At 39.7% G+C, this 19748-nt stretch overlaps 2 protein-coding genes across 9 annotated transcripts in view; one reads left to right on the top strand and one right to left on the bottom strand.

Moving 5' to 3' along the window:
- LOC129463788 (claudin-10) overlaps positions 1 to 12693 on the top strand; it is a 167056-nt gene extending 154363 nt beyond the window's left edge. For all 5 annotated transcript variants that reach the window (XM_063619002.1, XM_063618999.1, XM_063619001.1 and 2 more), the window contains 2 exons: positions 11689 to 11796; positions 12359 to 12693. In XM_063619002.1, coding sequence (XP_063475072.1) covers positions 11689 to 11796; positions 12359 to 12473 — 223 coding nt within the window. In that variant the 3' untranslated portion in view covers positions 12474 to 12693. The remainder of the gene's footprint in view (positions 1 to 11688; positions 11797 to 12358) is intronic.
- A 258-nt stretch (positions 12694 to 12951) lies between these two features.
- Positions 12952 to 19748, bottom strand: part of DZIP1 (DAZ interacting zinc finger protein 1) — a 65882-nt gene continuing 59085 nt past the window's right edge. For 2 of the 4 annotated variants that reach the window (XM_055244465.2, XM_055244463.2), the window contains 2 exons: positions 18578 to 18752; positions 12952 to 16145 (listed from right to left, as the gene is read on the bottom strand). In XM_055244465.2, the coding sequence (XP_055100440.1) occupies positions 16066 to 16145; positions 18578 to 18752 (255 nt within the window). In that variant the 3' untranslated portion in view covers positions 12952 to 16065. The remainder of the gene's footprint in view (positions 16146 to 18577; positions 18753 to 19748) is intronic. The other 2 variants (XM_063618991.1, XM_063618990.1) reach the window with 1 other exon arrangement.

Raw genomic sequence — 19748 nt, 5'->3', positions numbered from 1 at the left:
AGGATTTAAGCTTTATATCATAAAATATTTTCACCATTGTGGCAATTTGGTAGTTAGAAATAAACAACTACCTACTTTCTTTTTTTATTATTGTTATTTAAGTTCTAGGGTACATGTGTACCACATGCAGGTTTGTTACATAGGTATACATGTGCCATGTTGGTTTGCTGTACCCATCAACTCATCATTTACATTAGGTATTTCTCCTAAGGCTATCCCTCCCCCAGTTCCCCACCCCCGGACAGGCCCCAGTGTGTGATGTTCCCCACCTTGTGTCCATGTGTTCTCGTTGTTCAGTTCCCACCTATGAGTGAGAACATGCAGTGTTTGGTTTTCTGTCCTTGTGATAGTTTGCTGAGAATGATGGTTTCCAGCTTCATCCATATCCCTGCCAAGGACATGAACTCATCCTTTTTTATGGCTGCATAGTATTCCATGGTGTATATCTGCCACATTTTCTTAATCCAGTCTATCATTGATGGACATTTGAGTTGGTTCCAAGTCTTTGCTATTGTGAATAGTGCCTCAATAAACATACATGTGCATGTGTCTTTACAGTAGCATGATTTATAATCCTTTGAGTATATACCCAGTAATGGGATCGCTTGGTCAAATGCTATTTCTAGTTGTAGATCCCTGAGGAATTGCCACACTGTCTTCCACAATGTTTGAACTAATTTACACTCCCACCAACAGTGTAAAAGCCTTTCTATTTCTCCACATCCTTTTCAGCATGTGTTGTTTCCTGACTTTTTAATGATCGCCATTCTACCTGGCGTGAGATGGTATCTCATTGTGGTTTTGATTTGCATTGCTCTGATGAGCAGTGATGATGAGCATTTTTTCATGTGTCTGTTAGCTGCATAAATGTCTTCTTTTGAGAAGTGTCTGTTCATACCCTTTGCCCACTTTTTGATGGGGTTGTTTTTTTCTTGAAATTTGTTTGAGTTCTTTGTAGATTCTGGACATTAGCTCTTTGTCAGATGGGTAGATTGCAAAAAATTTCTCCCATTCTGTAGGTTGCCTGTTCACTCTGATAGTAGTTTCTTTTGCTGTGCAGAAGCTCTTTAGTTTAATTAGATCTCATTTGTCTATTTTGGCTTTTGTTGCCATTGCTTTTGGTGTTTTAGTCATGAAGTCTTTGCCCACGCCTATGTCCTGAATGGTATTGCCTAGGTTTTCTTCTAGGGATTTTATGGTTTTATGTCTTACATGTAAGTCTTTAATCCATCTTGAGTTAATTTTTGTATAAGGTGTAAGGAAGGGATCCAGTTTCAGCTTTTACATATAGCTAGCCAGTTTTCCCAGCATCATTTATTAAATAGGGAATCCTTTCCCCATTTCTTCTTTTTGTCAGGTTTGTCAAAGATCAGATGGCTGTAAATGTGTGGTGTTATTTCTGAAGCCTCTGTTCTGTTCCATTGGTCTATATATCTGTTGTGGTATTAGTACCATGCTGTGTTTTGGTTACTGTAGCCTTGTAGTATAGTTTGAAGTCAGGTAGCATGATGCCTCCAGCTTTGTTCTTTTTGCTTAGGATTGTCTTGGCTATGCGGGCTCCTTTTCATTTGAATTTTAGAGTAGTTTTTTCCAATTCTGTGAAGAAAGTCAATGGTAGCTTGATGGGGATGGCACTGAATCTATAAATTACCTTGGGCAGTATGGCCATTTTCACAATATTGATTCTTCCTATCCATGAGCATGGAATGTTCTTCCATTTGTTTGTGTCCTCTTTTATTTTGTTGAGGAGTGGTTTGTAGTTCTCCTTGAAGAGGTCCTTCACATCCCTTGTAAGTTGGATTCCTAGATATTGTATTCTCTTTGAAGCAGTTGTGAATGGGAGTTCACTCATAATTTGGCTCTCTGTTTGTCTGTTATTGATGTATAAGAATGCTTGTGATTTTTGTACATTGATTTTGTGTCCTGAGACTTTGCTGAAGTTGCTTATCAGCTTAAGGAGATTTGGGGCTAAGACGATGGAGTATTCTGAATATACAATCATGTCATCTGCAAACAGGGACAATTTGACTTCCTCTTTTCCTAATTGAATACCCTTTATTTCTTTCTCTTGCCTGATTGCCCTGGCCAGAACTTCCAACACTATGTTGAATAAGAGTGGTGAGAGAGGGCATCCTTGTCTTGTGCCAGTTTTCAAAGGGAATGCTTCCAGGTTTGCCCATTCAGTATGATATTGGCTGTGGGTTTGTCATACATAGCTCTTATTATTTTGAGATACGTTCCATCAATACCTAGTTTATTGAGAGTTTTTAGCATGAAGGGCTGTTGAATTTTGTCGAAGGCCATTTTGCATCTATTGGGATAATCAATATTGGGATATTCAATATTGTGGTTTTTGTCGTTGGTTCTGTTTATGTGATGGATTACGTTTATTGATTTGCATATGAACAACTACCTACTTTCAGTCAAATTATCTCATTATTGTTGTCAAGTTGAATGGACACTAGACAATGTAAGAAGTAAATTTCTAGATTATATAGATTTTCCTGGGTGAGGTTGAAAAGAATATTGACCTCATCAGGTGACCTTGTCAAGATATTTAATTTCTCTCTTCTATACTTATTATAATTTAATACATTATGGATGTTTGTTTATTTAAGTTTACTCCATTCATGAAGTTATTTGGAGGATGAACTAATGTTGGTAGTGATCACACATATTCTCAGATAGGAGATTCCAGATAAGTGCCAAGTGGTAAGAACAAAACAGAGTTCAACTGTTAAATATTAAGAAAGTGTTACTCAGTGGTTTCAGTTTGTTCAGAAGTAGTGTAGGCCACCTTAGATCACCAGAATTACTTTGATGCTTTTGTTATGCTAGCATGACCTAAAAATCTGCTTGGGAACTAAATATTTGGCATCTCTTTTGTTTTTACTGACTAGTGCGTGACATCATGATTTCTGCCAGTGTGCCCTGCTTTCTGGTAATTCAGCTCTTACCCCATTGCTCCTCTCCTTTTCACATCCTGGCTAACCTCTGATCAGCCTTCAGAACCTGCATTTTGGGTGGGGTGTCCCTGTTTTGGGTGCTCCCTTTCCACCTCATGCCTCCATCCTAACCCTACTGGGTGGTTTGCACCTGCTTATTTATTGACTGTTCTCCTAAACAAGACCACAAGCATCTAGAAGTCAAAACAATGTGTTGCTCACTTTGGAATCTCTTGTAGAGGACCCATGCTCCATGACCCTTACAGCAAGGATGGTAAATCTGCAGTGGTGTAGGACTGTCTGCCTGTCTGCATATCTCCTAGAATGGTAAGACGGAGTGTGCTTGTGGTGATCGCTTAAAGGAACAGGGAGAGGCAGCATGGCACACTGTTTAAGAATTAAGGACTCTGGATCCAGGCTGCCTGAGAGTAAACCCTTGCTCTGCCACTTTCTAGCTGTGTAACTTTGAAGAAGTTACTTACCCTTTCTGTGCCCAATGCCCCTCATCTGTGGAATGAGGATAATACATACTAGGAGGCTGTTGTCAGGATTAAATGAGATAGTATATTTCAACTGTTTAGAATCATGCTAGTTCATAGTAAACACTTACTAAATGCTAGCTACTATTTTTAGGGATACTGACCCTAATGCAGAGTATATTAATGTATAGTATATTACCTTATGTAGTCTATTAAGGTTAGCCACAGAGAAATGTATGTTGAAATGTTGGAGACCTAGTAGAAGAGATAATTGTTTTAAGACACTTGGCTCTCAGGTAGAAGGCATGTTTGAAGGGGACCTAGCATGAAACCATAAGGCTTGGCTGGGTGCAGTGGCTCATGCCGGTAATCCCAGCCCTTTGGGAGGCCAACGTGGGTGGATCATTTGAGGTCAGGAGTTCAAGGCCAGACCGGCCAACAAGGTGAAACCCTGACTCTACGAAAAATACAAAAATGAGCTGGGTGTGGTGGCAGGTGCTTGTAGTCCCAGCTACTCAAGAGGCTGAGGCAGGAGAATCACTTGAACCCCGGGGGTGGAGGTTGCAGTGAGCTGAGATCCCACCACTGCACTCCAGCCTGGGCAAAAGAGGGAGTGAGACTCTGCCTCAAAAAATAAATAAATAGATATAAAATAAATAAGGCTTGTGTAATTTAAAAATTGTTGGTCACCTCTGTCATAGCATTGAGTTAGAGATAAGTAATTTAAAATTGTCAACTGGATACTCTTGGTTCGATTCTAAAATGTGTTCAGGTAGGCTACTTGAAGACTGAATAAAATGTCAGATACACTTTTTTTTTGAGACAGAGTCTTGCTCTGTCGCCCAGGCTGGAGTGCAGTGGCGCGATCTCGGCTCACTGCAAGCTCCGCCTCCTGGGTTCACGCCATTGTCCTGCCTCAGTCTCCCGAGTAGCTGGGACTACAGGCACCCACCACCGCACCTGGCTAATTTTTTATATTTTTAGTAGAGACGGGGTTTCACCGTGTTAGCCATGATGGTCTCGATCTCCTAATGTCAGATTCACTTTTGATTGACCCAAGCTTCTTTTGCTGCAAGTCCATCTGTATATTTTTACCTCAACACAAAGCCATGTACACCCACATCCGCACACGGATTCTTGACCCATGCTTAGCAATACTGGCCATGCCCTAAGGCATCTCAGGACAGTATTTGTTATTTTAGGAATTTCCCATCTTGAAGCACAGCCTTCTCAGTGATGTCAGTTTATTCAGACTTCAAAGTCTGCCTGTAAACCTGTTATTGTGCCTACTGTAACTATTATGACTCAGCGCCTCATTTCTCACTTACGGTCAAGCAAACCCCCCAATTACCCACACACAAATGGAAATCAATGGCATGGATGGTGCTAAGCAACAGATTTCGTTTTGAACTGGACTATGTGACTTTGGGAACATGAGATGTTCCTTTTACATTACAGTGTACTTTGGCTAACAAAGATTAGCCAACATTAGATTTAGTCCTACTGTGGATGGTTTTTAAATTTCTGTGAATAATTTCAAGAATTAGTACTTCTGTGTAGACACTCACTGATCACTTTACACACTATTAGAGAGGCAGGTGGCGGAGAGGAGAAGGGTGAGGTTTTGGAGTTTGACTCAGCTCAGATCCTGGCCCGGGCCCTGGTTCTGACCCTTGCTCTACTGTTATATTAGGTAGAGTGCAGTTGCCTTGACTGGATAACAGAGGTGATATTTCCTGTTCTGAATGTTAAGAAGATTAGAGAAGATAACATATTGGGGAGATATTGGCCCAAAGATATGAAATTTCAGTTAGGAGGAATAAAATATATATATGTACATATATATATATATAGAGAGAGAGACCAGTTTTATATCTATTTATAAATTCATTTCAGCATTCCTGATTGTCTAAATATGTTTCCTGAATTTACCTTTGGACAATTTGTAACATATTAGGTTGGTGCAAAAGTAATTGCAGTTTTTGTCGTTACTTTTAATAGCAAAAACTGCAATTACTTTTGCACAGACCTAATATTTCTGCTTCCCTAATTAGTTAATGAGCTAAATAAAATCCTTGAAACATGTTCATTTTAGAAAATACAAAGAAAACGTCTATAAAGCATCCACCACAGCGACACATGGTAGATAATCAATCAGTGTTACATGTTATTAATATATACAATTTATAGAATTCTGAGCTACCCTTCCAGTGCATGGAAGGATAATAGGCATATGTCTGTTATAATCTAGCCACAGAAAAGCAGTTTTTTTGTTTAGGTACCCCCTCCCAAATGTCTTTATTTTAGGTTTCCTAAATGTAAGAATTCTCTATGAAGTTTCCATATATAAGTAGACACTTACAATTTAAATTTTTCCATCCTACTTTAGCCACCATTTGGGAGGCACCTGCCACTATTTTGCAAGTCTTGTTGGATGCCTTGGGTAGGAAGTCCTTTGGCATCTGCCAGGCAGTGGGAGAGAACCCAGCAGAGGGGGAGGCTGAGCGTCTCATAAGAGAGACTGGACCGTGGCAGCCTCAGAGAGATATGCAGGATCAGCGGGCACCCCAAAAGAATGAGGCATATTTGGGGGAAATGCAGATAATTGCTGTAGAATACTTATTTATATAAAAATAAAATCAATTCATGCAGTTATATAGATCTTAGATTATATTTAATATAAGACAATGCACTGAAGAAAAAGTTTTATGTTAGACCAATATAATTCAATTTTGAAATGTTAACTTTGATAATATATGAGTGTACTTTTTGGATTTTAAACTTTGTAAAAAAACGTAGGTAGTTATTTTAAGGTAATTGGAAAATGTATTTTGGCTGTTACTACTCTTGATTAAAATGAGGAGCAGGACAATATGTTTGAAAAAAACACAATATTGAAGGATGACAAAAGACCTGGCTCCCAGCTCTGTGACCTTCAGCAAGGTCACTTCACTTCTCTGGGGATCTTAAAAGGATGAGGTGCTTTTGTTTGTTAAAACCGATCTTGCTTTGTTTTGGGAGGGGCTGCTCTTTCCTTTTTCAGCTCCAACACGCCCTGATTTTAATTGGTATCCTCACCTCTTTTTGTGCCAGAAGAAAAGGCAGCCTGAGGGCATTCAGAAAAAAAATCCTGTGCCCTGAAGCTCTTGAGCCACTGAGAACTTAATGAGCCAGGGAGAGAGACAACTCCCATCTTTCTGAAATGACAACTAAAAATGTGTTGCATTGATTGGGTTTTTTAAATTTATAAAATCTTTTACTTAAAGTGTACATAAAAGGATGACAATTAAGAGCTTCGGTTTGGAATCACAGTTATGGGTTTTAAATCCTGGGTCTACCATTTACTTGGCTGAGACATGATGGAACAAGTAATTTAATCTCCCAGAGCTTTAGTTTCCTCATTTGTAAAATAAGGATAGTAATACCTATCTCCCAGGCTTGTGATGAAGACTGAATATGGTAATGTTTGTAAAAAAATCTTAGCACACACAGAAAAGTCCTGGCACAATGAGCTGACAGTAATAGTAGCTATTGTTAGCTCCTATGGACATTGACTTGAACCACATCTGAGTGTGTTTGGGAGAACCGCGGTAATGTTTACTTTGCAAAAACATGCTCTTCTTATTGTTTGATCACACTTTACCGTAATTATTGGTTTAATGTCTGACTATCCCCACTAGACTATACAATCTGGATCTGTGAGCCAGGACCATGTCCCTCTTATCTGCCCTGAACACCTGATTAGCACAATTCCTGGCATGTCATTTCTGTGTAGGTAACCAGATGAGGTTATACCAGCTCCCCATGGATGGCAAACCTAAATCAGAATAGGGATTTGGGTGCCAGGAAGACAAGAGTAGGAGGTGAAAATAAGCTGTTCAGCATTCCATTTCCTTAGGATTACTCTAAATGGCTAAAATACGAGTTGGAGTATGAAATGCCTCAGAATCAAGGTCCCCAGGTTGGTGTAGCCCTGGCCAGCTCAACATGAAATGAGAGCCATGGGCAACAGCCTACAGCACCGCATACAGCCGGGTGGAGAGTGGCTTCACCTTAGATCTTTACGGTTTCTTCTTTGAGAAAATAATAAGTGGTTATCTGTGTCTTAATTTGTTAGAAGTAAATTTGTTCCACATTCCTTGTTTCTAAAGCCACTCAGTGACTTTATTCATGTATATTGAAGTTATACGCACAGCTTTTGATTAGTCCATCAACCAAGATCCTCTAAAAACAATGTTTTCCTCCACAAATGAAGTTCTGTCCTCAACCTGAAAGCCATGGATATGGATTGGTCCAGTGTCATGTAGATTTGCAACCTTTCAGAATGATGAATAAACTTCGGTATTAGTCATAAAGAGGGCACACTCTGAGCAGGAAGGCTGGCCAAGGGCCCGGAGGATATTGTTCACAAAAGACGTGCAACAGAGAATCTGAAATTTGGATAATCTTACCAAGGTGTTGAAATTAGCTTCTTAGTGTTACCGAAAAGGAAGAAAGATTTCCAGACAGAGACTAAATAAGTCTCCTAATCAATGTGGAAGAATATGTGCCTTGGGAACAAACTGGAGTGGATATTATGTTCATCTCTTTCTCAATCCTGTCTTTCAGTAACACACATCAGTTTTTTTTTTGTTATTTTTTGTTTTTTAAATTTATTTTTATTTATTTGTGTGTGTGTGTATGTGTTTATTATACTCTAAGTTCTAGGGTACATGTGCACAACGTGCAGGTTTGATACATAGGTTTACATGTGCCATGTTGGTTTGCTGCACCCATCAACTCGTCATTTACATTAGGTATTTCTCCTAATGCTATCCCTCCCCCCCACCCCCCAACAGGCCCCCGTGTGTGATGTTCCCCACCCTGTGTCCAAGTGATCTCATTGTTTAATTCCCACCTGTGAGTGAGAACATGTGGTGTTTGGTTTTCTGTCCTTGTGATAGTTTGCTGAGAATAATGGTTTTCAGCTTCAACCATATCCCTGCAAAGGACATGAACTCATCCTTTTTATGGCTGTATAGTATTCCATGGTATATATGTGCCACATTTTCTTAATCCAGTCTATCATTGATGGACATTTGGGTTGGTTCCAAGTCTTTGCTATTGTGAATAGTGCTGCAATAAACATACAAACATACGAACACACGTCAATTTTTGCCAGATAGACACGGAAAGGTGTGAATTAAAGTCACTGTTGAGTAAGTCTGTGATATGTATCTTTCAACAGAAAGAAGGAAAAGTCTCTGAAAGAACAAACAAGGGCCTTCACATCCAAATTGTTAAAAAAAAAATACTGGGGTAGATGTATGGTTTCTGAAATCATCTCCAAATGGATACTATTAAATGTTTGTCTCCAACATAATTCACACTGAAATTCAAATGGAAATGATTTTTTCCTTGGAATACAGTCAATATGTAGTGACTTAAGATATTTTTCAAAAAGGGCCATGTGTGGTGGTTCACACCTGTAATCTCAGCCCTTTAGGAGGCTGAGGTGGGTGGATCACCTGAGGTCAGGAGTTCGAGACCAGCTTGGCCAACATGGGGAAACCCCGTCTCTACTAAAAATACAAAAATTAGCTGGGCATGGTGGCGCACACCTGTCATCCCAGCTACTCTGGAGTCTGAGGCAGGAGAATCGCTTGAACCCAGGAGGTGGAGGTTGCAGTGAGCTAAGATTGCACCACTGCACTCCAGCCTGGGCGACACAGTGAGACTCCATCTCAAAAAAAGAAAAAGATACATAAGAAAGGATATATTTAAAAAGATATTAAATATTAATATAAGCCAAACTCAAGATTCCTAAATTTCTCCAGAAAGTTTCAATACGACTTAAATTAACATAGACCCAATTCCTCATCCGCCTGGGTAATTTATCCTGTGATTTGTAGCAATACTGGGTCTGTGTTTGTAATGCTCCTTTCAGTGAACTCATTGTGCCAAGCTATGCTTATGATTTCTATCATCTTCATCCCCCAACTGGCCACTATTAATAATTAGATGTTTATTTATTTGTAATCAACCATGGTATCTGGCACTGGCATTCTATTTTAGTGAAGCTCAATATTTTCAGAAAAATCTCAGACCATGTTTTCAGGGCATATTTACACTAAGAGTAATATTAAGGTATAGTTTCAGGAGAGAAGATAGCCTAACCTGTACTGGGAAAAAAACAGAGAAAAATAGAAAGTGTTATACAATTATAGTCATCCTATAATAATGTACTTCATGCAGAATTTTTCAGTTATGCTCATTCCTTTAGTTGTCTGCAGTACAAAGGGTGCAACAGACAGATCTGATGCCATCTTCTAGGATTTCCAGGTGTTTCAGGGGCCAAATGACATGCACCTCCAGTTTGGCAAGCATGCTGCTTGTTGTCTGTGCATAATCTCATTAAAACAACATAAAAGCAGGGCTGATTGCAGAAATCCAGGGCATCTTTTTCAGATGTGTAACACAATATTTAATGAAAGTATCTTTTCTGAAACTCCCAGGTCAGCACTCCCGATTTGGCCAGCTCTTTTTTCACCTGTGGACTTCCCTGCTCAGTTCTCGTGTATGTGTGTGTGTGTGTGTGTGTGTGTGTGTGTAGACTGAGGGAGTTTTTCCCCAATTATACAAACACTCTGTCTCTGCCATTGCCCCTTAAGGGAACCCGCTGAAGTTTCTCAGATGCCAGAGCACAGTTGGTGCCCCAGGGCAGGAGGGGCTTCCCCCTAGTTGTTCTGTTGCAGCTGTTCCTTGCCCCATCAGTCGCCCTGATGTCCCAGGAAAGGCAACACAAGAGTGAGTAAAGAATGGGTCACAGAGCAGCCTTTCTTGTGCACGTAACTCCATCCCAACTGAAAATGCACAAGTGGGCCCTGTGTCCCTGATCAGTGTGATATGTGTCTTAAAATACTGAGGTTCACTAAAATAGGCCAGTGCCAGGTACCATGCATGCTTGATTAAAAGCATGCCCTGCTTCCTGCTCCCCTGGCTAGTGATGGGCCCACCGTATTACACCACCCTGCCTGCGACTCAGACCACACCAGAAAGCCTGCCCATGTGCAGAGCCAGAGTTCAGAGACAGTGACGCTTCAAGTAGGAGGGGGTGCGGCAAGGCTTAGGACGGCCCCAGGCAGCACTGGGTGGCCTTGATCTGATACCGAAGCCTGGCCTCAGCTCTTGAACTTGGCTCCCCTGCACCCTGGGGAAGGAACTAATCTTGGGCCCTGTCTTGCCTTCCCCTGGACCTCTTACTCTCTTGCCTCATCTCCCCTATGGATTCTGTGCAATCAAAACAGACCCTCTGACCCTGGCTTTTACACTGAAAAGCACCGAGATTTCTTTTGCCTTGCAGTGGAAGTTTATGGGCCCCAAATGAGAGTTACTCTTTATAAAAACAAACAAACAAAAACCTAAAATCAACCTATTCTTCCAGAGAAAGCTAAACAAACATGAGAACACACATAGTCCCTGAGATTTTGGTGTACTTTTCTCATTCCTTGTTGTCTGGGTGAATATATCTCCCTTGAAAAGATTTTCTCTAGTCCACTACTGCAAGTGATGTTGTTTTTGGTCCTCAGTAGCACTGTTCATACCTTTGTTTCGTGGCCTTCCCAGGGGAAGGACTGTCTTGTTTATCTTTGCTGTTCATACCTTTGTTTCGTGGCCTTCCCAGGGGAAGGACTGTCTTGTTTATCTTTGCATCTGCTCCTGCTGCGGTCATCGGCAGAGCACTGTGACCTGCCATATGGGAGATCCTTAATAGCAATTTATCACTAAATGATAGCTATTGATTCATTTCCCCACTAGACTACAGCGATTAGTGACGATTTGCACATAGCAGGTGCTTAATATTATTTACTAAATTGAACTAACATGAAAGGAAAAGCAACCTTTCATTTTCTAACTACAGCCTGCCTAAATGATTTGCGCTGCAGAACAGAATAAATAGATGGAAAGCTTGGCAAGGTTAAGGCAGAGTGCAAAGGAAAGGTGCTGGCTGAGTCAGGAGACCCTGGCTGTGACTACTTTTGCTTTGACCTTGCCCCCGTGGATGCCCTCATCTCCTTTCAGGATGTTGGGATGGTCTAATGGCTATAAAAACACTTTGGGAAGAGTTTACAGCATTTTACAGATACAAGGTGTTATTATTTCCTTTACAATTTTCAATAGCAAAAAAACATAATGAGCATTTAGTGAATGTTGACTATCAGTGTTAAATACTGTTTACTCTCCAAATAAGTCAGCTGTAATACTTGTGTAATGCTTTCTCACAGGTATGAATTAGGAGCCGCTCTGTTTATTGGATGGGCAGGAGCCTCACTGTGCATAATTGGTGGTGTCATATTTTGCTTTTCAATATCTGACAACAACAAAACACCCAGGTATGAAAAAGAGACAAAAATGACCTGTTAAAAAGCAGAATGCTATCATAAATCATTACATGTGGGACAAATTACAGATAGTTCATATGATTCTTACAAACTTCCAAAATCCGGAATTGGAAAAGGTTAGCAGGACAGTTAATTTTTTAAAGTTTTACATTATATTCCAAAGAAAATTCTAACGTAGAACTAAGGGTCTGAATATGAGGACATGTTCTTCAGTTTGGCCTCATCATCATCATCTTCCTCTAGGTAGGCAGGAAAGTTGATGGCCTCTACTAAGTCTCCTAGCTTCCAGGAGGATGAGTTTTAAAACATGGTTTTGTAAGAGGATAACTGAACAAATGACCAAGTCATGAGTTTCTTCTGCAGAGATTCTCCATCCCACTCAGAAATGACACTGAAAATACTTCTTGGGTCAAGAGAGGAGAGAAGCAAGCTATCTAAGAAAGAGGAAGACTTACACTTAGATATTGGCAGAGACAGGCTGAAACAGTTTCTTCCCATTTTTGTTTGCACTATGTGTAGAGTAGAATCTACCAAACTATGTTTTACCTTTCAGATACGCATACAACGGGGCCACATCTGTCATGTCTTCTCGGACAAAGTATCACGGTGGAGAGGATTTTAAAACAACAAACCCTTCAAAACAGTTTGATAAAAATGCTTATGTCTGAAAGAGCTCGCTGGCAAGCTGCATCTTGAGTTTGTTATAAAAGCGAACTGTTCACAAAATGATCCCATCAAGGCCCTCTCATAATTAACACTCAAAACTATTTTTAAAATATGCATTTGAAGCATCTGTTGATTGTATGGATGTAAGTGTTCTTACATAGTTATATACTAATCATTTTCTGTTTTGGCTTTCTATAAAAAATAAACAGGTTATTTACAGGATTTGTAAAATGTTTTCTACATTTATATAGAACATGAAAAGCATTTGGTACCAAAGGTTCAAGAAGTATTCGTACTCTAGCCTTTTTAATCATTCATAGATAGAAGTCTTTGTACCCACTCCTTATGTTTCTTTTCATTCATAAACAGGTATATAAGGAACAATGTCTTATAAACAGCATGGGGGCAATCTGAGAATATTCCTCAAAAGGTGTCCAGGTTAAATAGACATGTTACTGGCTGCATACAGGCAAATTCTAGTTTTTGTTTTTTTTTTTTTTTTTTTTTTTTAGTATTCTACAACATTTATTTAAAAAGCTAAATAAATATTCTTGTTGAAGCAGCAAGTTATGTGGTAGAACTTAACTTCTACAGGATCAGAGAGGATCTTGCTCATTCATGGCCATATCCACATGCCCATGGCCGCTCAGTAGACTGTTGAAAAAGCAAAGCCACAGCATTCTCCTTGATGTATGCAGAGTTATGTAGCAGGGGGATGTTCTCTGACTTATTCCACTGGCACCATTAGTGAATATTTAGTTGCTTTCATAAATGATGCTGTGATGAAGACTCATGTAAATATTTAGCAAATTTTGGTTTCTTACATGTGTCTGTCATGACTGTAATTCATTATGACTGCTCCAGGAAGGGCTAATGGGGCCAATATATTATTGCCTGTCATGTGGCACATCCATGTTAAGGGGCTGAGGCATCCCCTGGCATGGAATGCAGAGCCCTGAGCTAGGGCATCAGCAGAAGCTGAGGTGGAGATATTGGTCATGGTTGACTGTGGAGTCAATTAAAACCTGTTTATGCATAGTGTTCCATTATTGGAACGCTAAGCATGTGGGAGTTATTTATATCCTACTGCTCAAGGTCATCACCAAGGTCTGATTGGAAAAATTCAAAATATTGCAAACTCAGGCATAAATGGGTTAAGGACATCCCAAGCCAAAGTGGTACGTGCCTCATGCAGAACTGCCGGGCTGAGTTCTATCTGGGTGTGTCTTCCAGAACCTGTTTACGGAACTAACTGGATAACTGAGAGACTTGTCATTTGTAAAGACATTTAAGTTGCTCCAGGGATTTCTGAACAAAGACACAGGCTTCTTCCTACAGCCAGCCCTATATAACATGCCCACAAGGGCAACAGTTATCACAGTTAATACACGCCTTTCATGTCCTGTCTCACTCACTCCTCACAGCCATCCTAGGAGATACATACTGTTTTCATCCTGCATTTACAGAAAACGAAATGAAAGCAGAGAGCTTAAATAATTTGCCACAGTAACGTCAAAACTAGGCCTTTGAACCAAGGCAGTCTAAGGTAAAATATAGTTTCAAAGTAGGAATAAGAATTGGTATTTGTGTTATCTTTGAGTAAGAAACTGTCCAATATGAATCACAACATGGGTGAATGTAGTATTTTCCTGAAGTGTGAAAGACTTAAAAAAAAATCACATTGTTCAGAGGTGCTCAATGGAAAGAAAAGGAAATGAACAAGTTTGTTAAAAAATAAAAAATAAAAAATTCCATACCTTGATAATCCTTGAAATATCTTTTGCAGAAATACAAATTAACTGAAAGACATAAAGGTAGATTAGGTCCTACAGGCCAGTGCGGGACAGGGTTGTGTGGGTGTGCATTTCAAACAAACAAATTTGTCTTAAAGTCTCCCCTTGACACTTTGTACTTGTACGGCTTCTGGCAAGTTACTTAATAACTCTGTTTCTCACACATTTAGGATGAGGATTATAACAATAGCTACATTGCAAAATTGTAATTAAATGAATTAGCGCATGTTCAAACCAGACCAAGTGGTTCAATAAATATGTTGAATAAATAACCGAATGAACAAAGTGGTACATGGGCCATCTTAGGCATGGTGTATTTTTGTAGATTGCCGTTCCCTGTCCTACTACATGAAACTTGGATTCAGCCTTCCGTTCTCTGTCCTACTACATGAAACTTGGATTCAGCCTTCACTAAAGCTTTTAGAAACATACATATAAAGTGAGTGTATCTGCATGAAATGGCCCCTATAGGAAGCTGGAAGGATTCTTTTAGAGAGCAGGAATGGGCTACAAGTAAAAAGGATCCCAGGGTTGGTGGAAACAGATAAAGATTTGTTCTAACCATTAGGACAGAATGTCATATGGCATAGCAATCAAGGCCAGATTCTCCCTCTCTAAGACCCCTAATAAGTATAAATTTAACTCAGAATTCATCTCTAATAACACAGCCGCAGTCACAGTGATGTAACAGAGGGCTTTACTGAAAAGGTTGACAAATGAAAAGAGATCTAAAACCCAACAAATCTTTTAGTTAAAAGGTTACTTGGAAACAGAATATAGTACCACCAAGTTATAAAAATGAAGCAAAAAACAGCTTATATGAACTTTCTTTCAACAATGTCATTGTTTAAGAATGTAACTAAATTACTTTTGAGGTATTTCATAATACATGTTGGGTATTTTAAATAGTAAAAAAAAAAAAAAAAAGTGAATTCAGTAATGACTCAAATATTTTCTATTTAGTCTGATAAATTAATTGGCACTTAAAATAACTACACTTTATTCATAAAATATCCAAGATAAAGAATATGCTATATAAAATAACCAACCATTTAATAGTAACATGCTTACAGTGGCTCAAAGCTGAATGTGACAAATGTACTTCAGGAAAATGTATTTAACATTGGACTTAGCTATATTCTAATTCTAAACTTACTTTTTTGGGGTGTGGAGGGGTGGAGTCTTGCTATATTGCCCACGCTGGTCTTGAACTCCTGTGCTCAAGCGATCCTCCCACCTCAGCCTCCCAAGTAGCTGAGATTAAAGGTGAACACCACCACACTCAGATTAAACTTACTTCTATATGAAAAATAACCAGATTAACTTTTAGGGATTAGTGGTTCCACCAATTCAATTTTAAGACTACTAACAGAATTTTATAATATAAACACCTACGATATGACAGCATACATATAAGAAAAATATTTTTTAAAGTTTTAATAATTCAAACCAAAACATGCTGTAAGTTTAAAAAAAATTCACTTAAAAATTAGTTGAAAAAAAAAACTTAACACTAGAGTACCGTTCTGAAGAAGAAACTTTTTATGACTTCAATGACATGTTATTTTTAAGCAGCAGCAGAAGTCTTAAACATCTTTATATGCTTCGAAGTACTGTTGATGATCTGATTTTCAATACTGTATTAGGTGCCATTACAGAGACCACTGTTCTTTGAATCAGTCTCTGTGTTGCTGTGGGAAACATGGTAAGGCAGAAGCACTGGAATCATGGAGGCAAGTTACTGAAACACTGTGATACTGAAATACTGCTGGCTTCTGGAAGAATCTTCCGACATGTGGAATTAGACATCTGAAGTGTCACTCCAATCAGTCACAGTTACTAAGCTGCTTTTTAATGTGCTTGATTCATTTTCTTGAAGTCCTGTAAGTGGTGGGGAGAGGCAGAAGAGAAGGCCTCAACGGTTAAACAAGCACATTGTCAAGTCTATAAAAATCCATAATTTCATATTGTCATCAATCACTCAGTGTCTAAATCTGTTCATGAATCCTCATCTCCCAACCCCCATAAGCTATGTATAGGACGCCACTTTAAAATCCAACCCTGAATTGGTCGCATCTCTAGGATACACTCATAGGACCCTTGGATGCAAGCGTCCGCCCTGCAGCCTACAAACAGCAGGGGCCACATCCTGCTTCCCACTCCTTCCCCAGCATTCAGCTCAGGGCCTGGATGTTGAAGGTGCTCAGTACATTTGTGTTGTAGTTACTGACTCTGAGTGAATAGATGGTAAAGAAAGAAGGATGAAATTAGCAAGCCAAGTAGAGATTAAGTGTTAAAAACAGATTTTCTAGGGTAGATAGGTTTAACAATGAAGTTAATTTTAAAATGCCATGATTTTGAGCCAGTGAAATAGAGTGCAGAGAATTCCACTCAAGTTTGACTCTAGAAATGTGTTCTTCTAGGGGCACAGGTTTATGATGCTGGAGGAAAGAGACAGGAGATGTCCTTAGGGCATCCTCTTGGCCGTGTAAAGAGTCACTGTAGTGCAAACAGGGTCTCCTGGTTTTCAATAATTAGAGTTGATGCTTAGACAGCACAGATAACTGATGCCAGTTATGCAACAGCTATGTTATAACTGGACAATGTGAGAGAAAAGGTAGCGTGAAGGACAGAGGCAGCAACAGCTTATCTTACAAAGGGGCGAGAGGCTGCTGAAAATGGAAAGAGCAAGGGTGGAGATGTGCAGGTATTAATTTAAAATTACAGGCTGGGTGCAGTGGCTCACACCTGTAATCCCAACAGTTTGGGAGGCTGGGGCAGGAGGATCATTTGAGCCCAGGAGTTTGATACCAGCCTGGGCAACCTGGTGAGACCCCATCTCTAAAAAAAAAAAAAAAAAAAGTAATAAAATTATACATAGGAGTACAAAAACAGTGAAGAAGGCGTGAGAGGTGTGGTGGGTGGTGAAAATGAGCCAAGTCCCCATCTGTCTTTGCAGGATATCAACAGTTAATATCTAAAGTCAATGAATCAACAAAGAGTGGTTTAAGGCCATTACTGAGAGGCACAGAGGTAGCACTAATGAAGGTGGTGGAATGGCATAGAGAAGCCTTCTGAACAACTCAGCTTTCAACATGTGCAAGAATTACTTTGACAAAAAAATTACAATTTTCTAATTTTAAAAAAATTTACTAAGTTATTGGGCTTATCTAGGCTCTAGATTGGGGGATATGAAAATCATTTCAAGTAATTATCTCATAGTATTTCATCCCACTGACTACAATGCTACAAGAGAAACCTCCCTTGGGAGAAAATGAAGAAAAATATTTAAAGGGAAACAGACTAATACAGAAAGACTGCCAGAAGAGTGGTCTCATTCAGGTATATGATCAGAAATTTTAATTCCTAAAAGGCATCTTCATGAAGAGAAAATGTATATAGACATTTTCAAAAATAATATAAAAGCTGGGCATGGTGGTTACACATCTGTAGTCACAGCTACTCAGGAGACTGAGGCAGGAGGATTGCTTGAGCCCAGGAGTTTGAATCCAGCCTAGGCAACATAGTGAGACCCCATATCCTAAAAAAAATAAAAAAATAAAAAATTTTTTTTTTGAGACAGAGTCTCACTCTTTTGCCAGGCTGGAGTGCAGTGGCATGATCTCAGCTCACTGCAACCTCCGCTTCCCAGGTTCAAGCGATTCTCCTGCCTCAGCCTCCCAAGTAGCTGGGACTACAGGCGTGCACCACCATGCCCAGCTAATTTTTGTATTTTTAGCAGAGACAGGGTTTCACCATGTTGGCCAGGATGGTCTCAATCTCTTGACCTCGTGATCTGCCCACCTCGGCCTCCCAAAGTGCTAGGATAACAGGCGTGAGCCACTGCGCCTGGCTAAAAAAAAAAAAAAAATTTAAAGAATACAAACAATTTGGGGGCCACGAGTGGTGGCCCATGCCAGTAATCCCAGCACTCTGGGAGGCCGAAGTGGGAGGACTGCCTCAGTTACTGCAGAGGCTGAGGTGGGAGGGCTGTTTGAGCCTAGAAGGTTAAGGTTCCAGTGAGCCATGACGGCCTGGGTGAAAATAACACCCTGTTTCAAAAAGAAAAAATAAAAATAAATTAAAAATTTAAAGACTAAAGATTAGTCCTATAATTAAATAAAAATAACAAGTAAATATATATGAATCAGTAAGTTATACATATCCAATCCTTATTTAAATAACATAAAGCACTGACAGCTTTCTTTTTTGTCTGATGATATACTAGCATAAGTTAATTAGATATTTATAAAGATGAAACACAACTAATAAGAAAATGGATTGAGCTTGTATTAGAGGGGAAAGCAGCAAACCTTCTCTCTTTGGCCCCTTAGGATTAAATGTGCCCCAGGCATTTAGCACATGAGCAAAATGTGGTTCATTTTTCACAGGTGGAGGTTCCTTCTGTTCTTTCCCGGATTTTTTTCCCAAAGATATCTCTTCCTCTAGGGATGATACGTCCCAGTCTTCATCCTCCACATCCGCATGCTAAAAGAAAGGCATGGAGAATAATTAATGTTTCTTAGAAAAAAATGGTGCCCCTCAATCATTTTATTGGTTAGACTGAGCAGCTAACACTGAACCATAAGGAAAGAAGTGGGGAACTATTAATACTTCCAAATCTAGTCATTTCTGCAGGGCAATGAAATGGATTTGGAAGTTGGTATTTTGAAATCTGAATCATCTCTTTTTCGTTTCTGCCATGGAAATATGTTTCCTACTCTACCAATCATGAATGTAGAAAATTCCGGAAATACTACACTGTAGCAGTATGAAACTCTAAAAGTCAGGGTGCTCTGGAGTAGCAGTGAGGCCTGCTCTCGCTTCATACCTCTGTGATAATAATGACATCTAACTGTGGGTACATCACACCAAGGCCTGCAGAAATAGCCCCCAACCGAAAGGTGCACACAGTTCTACCATGCCCTTCCTAAAGTAAGATGCTTTCGTTCTCTCTTGAATGACACAGGACTTTCTGTCATTTTTGGCTTGTGTAACACAAATAGTATTAACTAATAAAAGTAACTTGACAAAATGCCCTGGACTGGAGGACCAGTCAACACAGATGAGCTGTGCCCAGAAATACAATGGGAGAGCTCCATCCACAGAAACACTTCTGGCGTCCTGGCTGTTAGAACCACTGGGAAAATGTTTGGGCTTCTTCTCTAATGCAGACAGAGGAGCTTGGGCTCCGCCCTCACTTCGGCTCTCAAGTGGGGCTAAACCCTCAAAAGTACCTGAGGTCTCATGCCAGGGTAGTGGAGAAGATCTGAAGGGCCCCAATTCTGGCCAGTCACAAATTTCTTTGTACAAACCATTTGATATCTGCAAGTATCAAATAATACATGTGACAGGGTCTTGAAAACCTGTAAAGTGTGATGCTTATTATGTATTGTTACAGCTATCACTCCAATATCTTTGTCTATGGAATGGAAAGAAATGCAGTACTGAGAACAAGAAAGGTGAAAATCTCAACCTCTACTC

Source organism: Symphalangus syndactylus, chromosome 15 (assembly GCF_028878055.3).
Source record: "Symphalangus syndactylus isolate Jambi chromosome 15, NHGRI_mSymSyn1-v2.1_pri, whole genome shotgun sequence".
NCBI lineage: Eukaryota > Metazoa > Chordata > Mammalia > Primates > Hylobatidae > Symphalangus > Symphalangus syndactylus.
The sequence above is the reverse complement of the archived record's forward strand: the minus strand, read 5'-3'. Positions and strand labels throughout refer to the sequence as shown.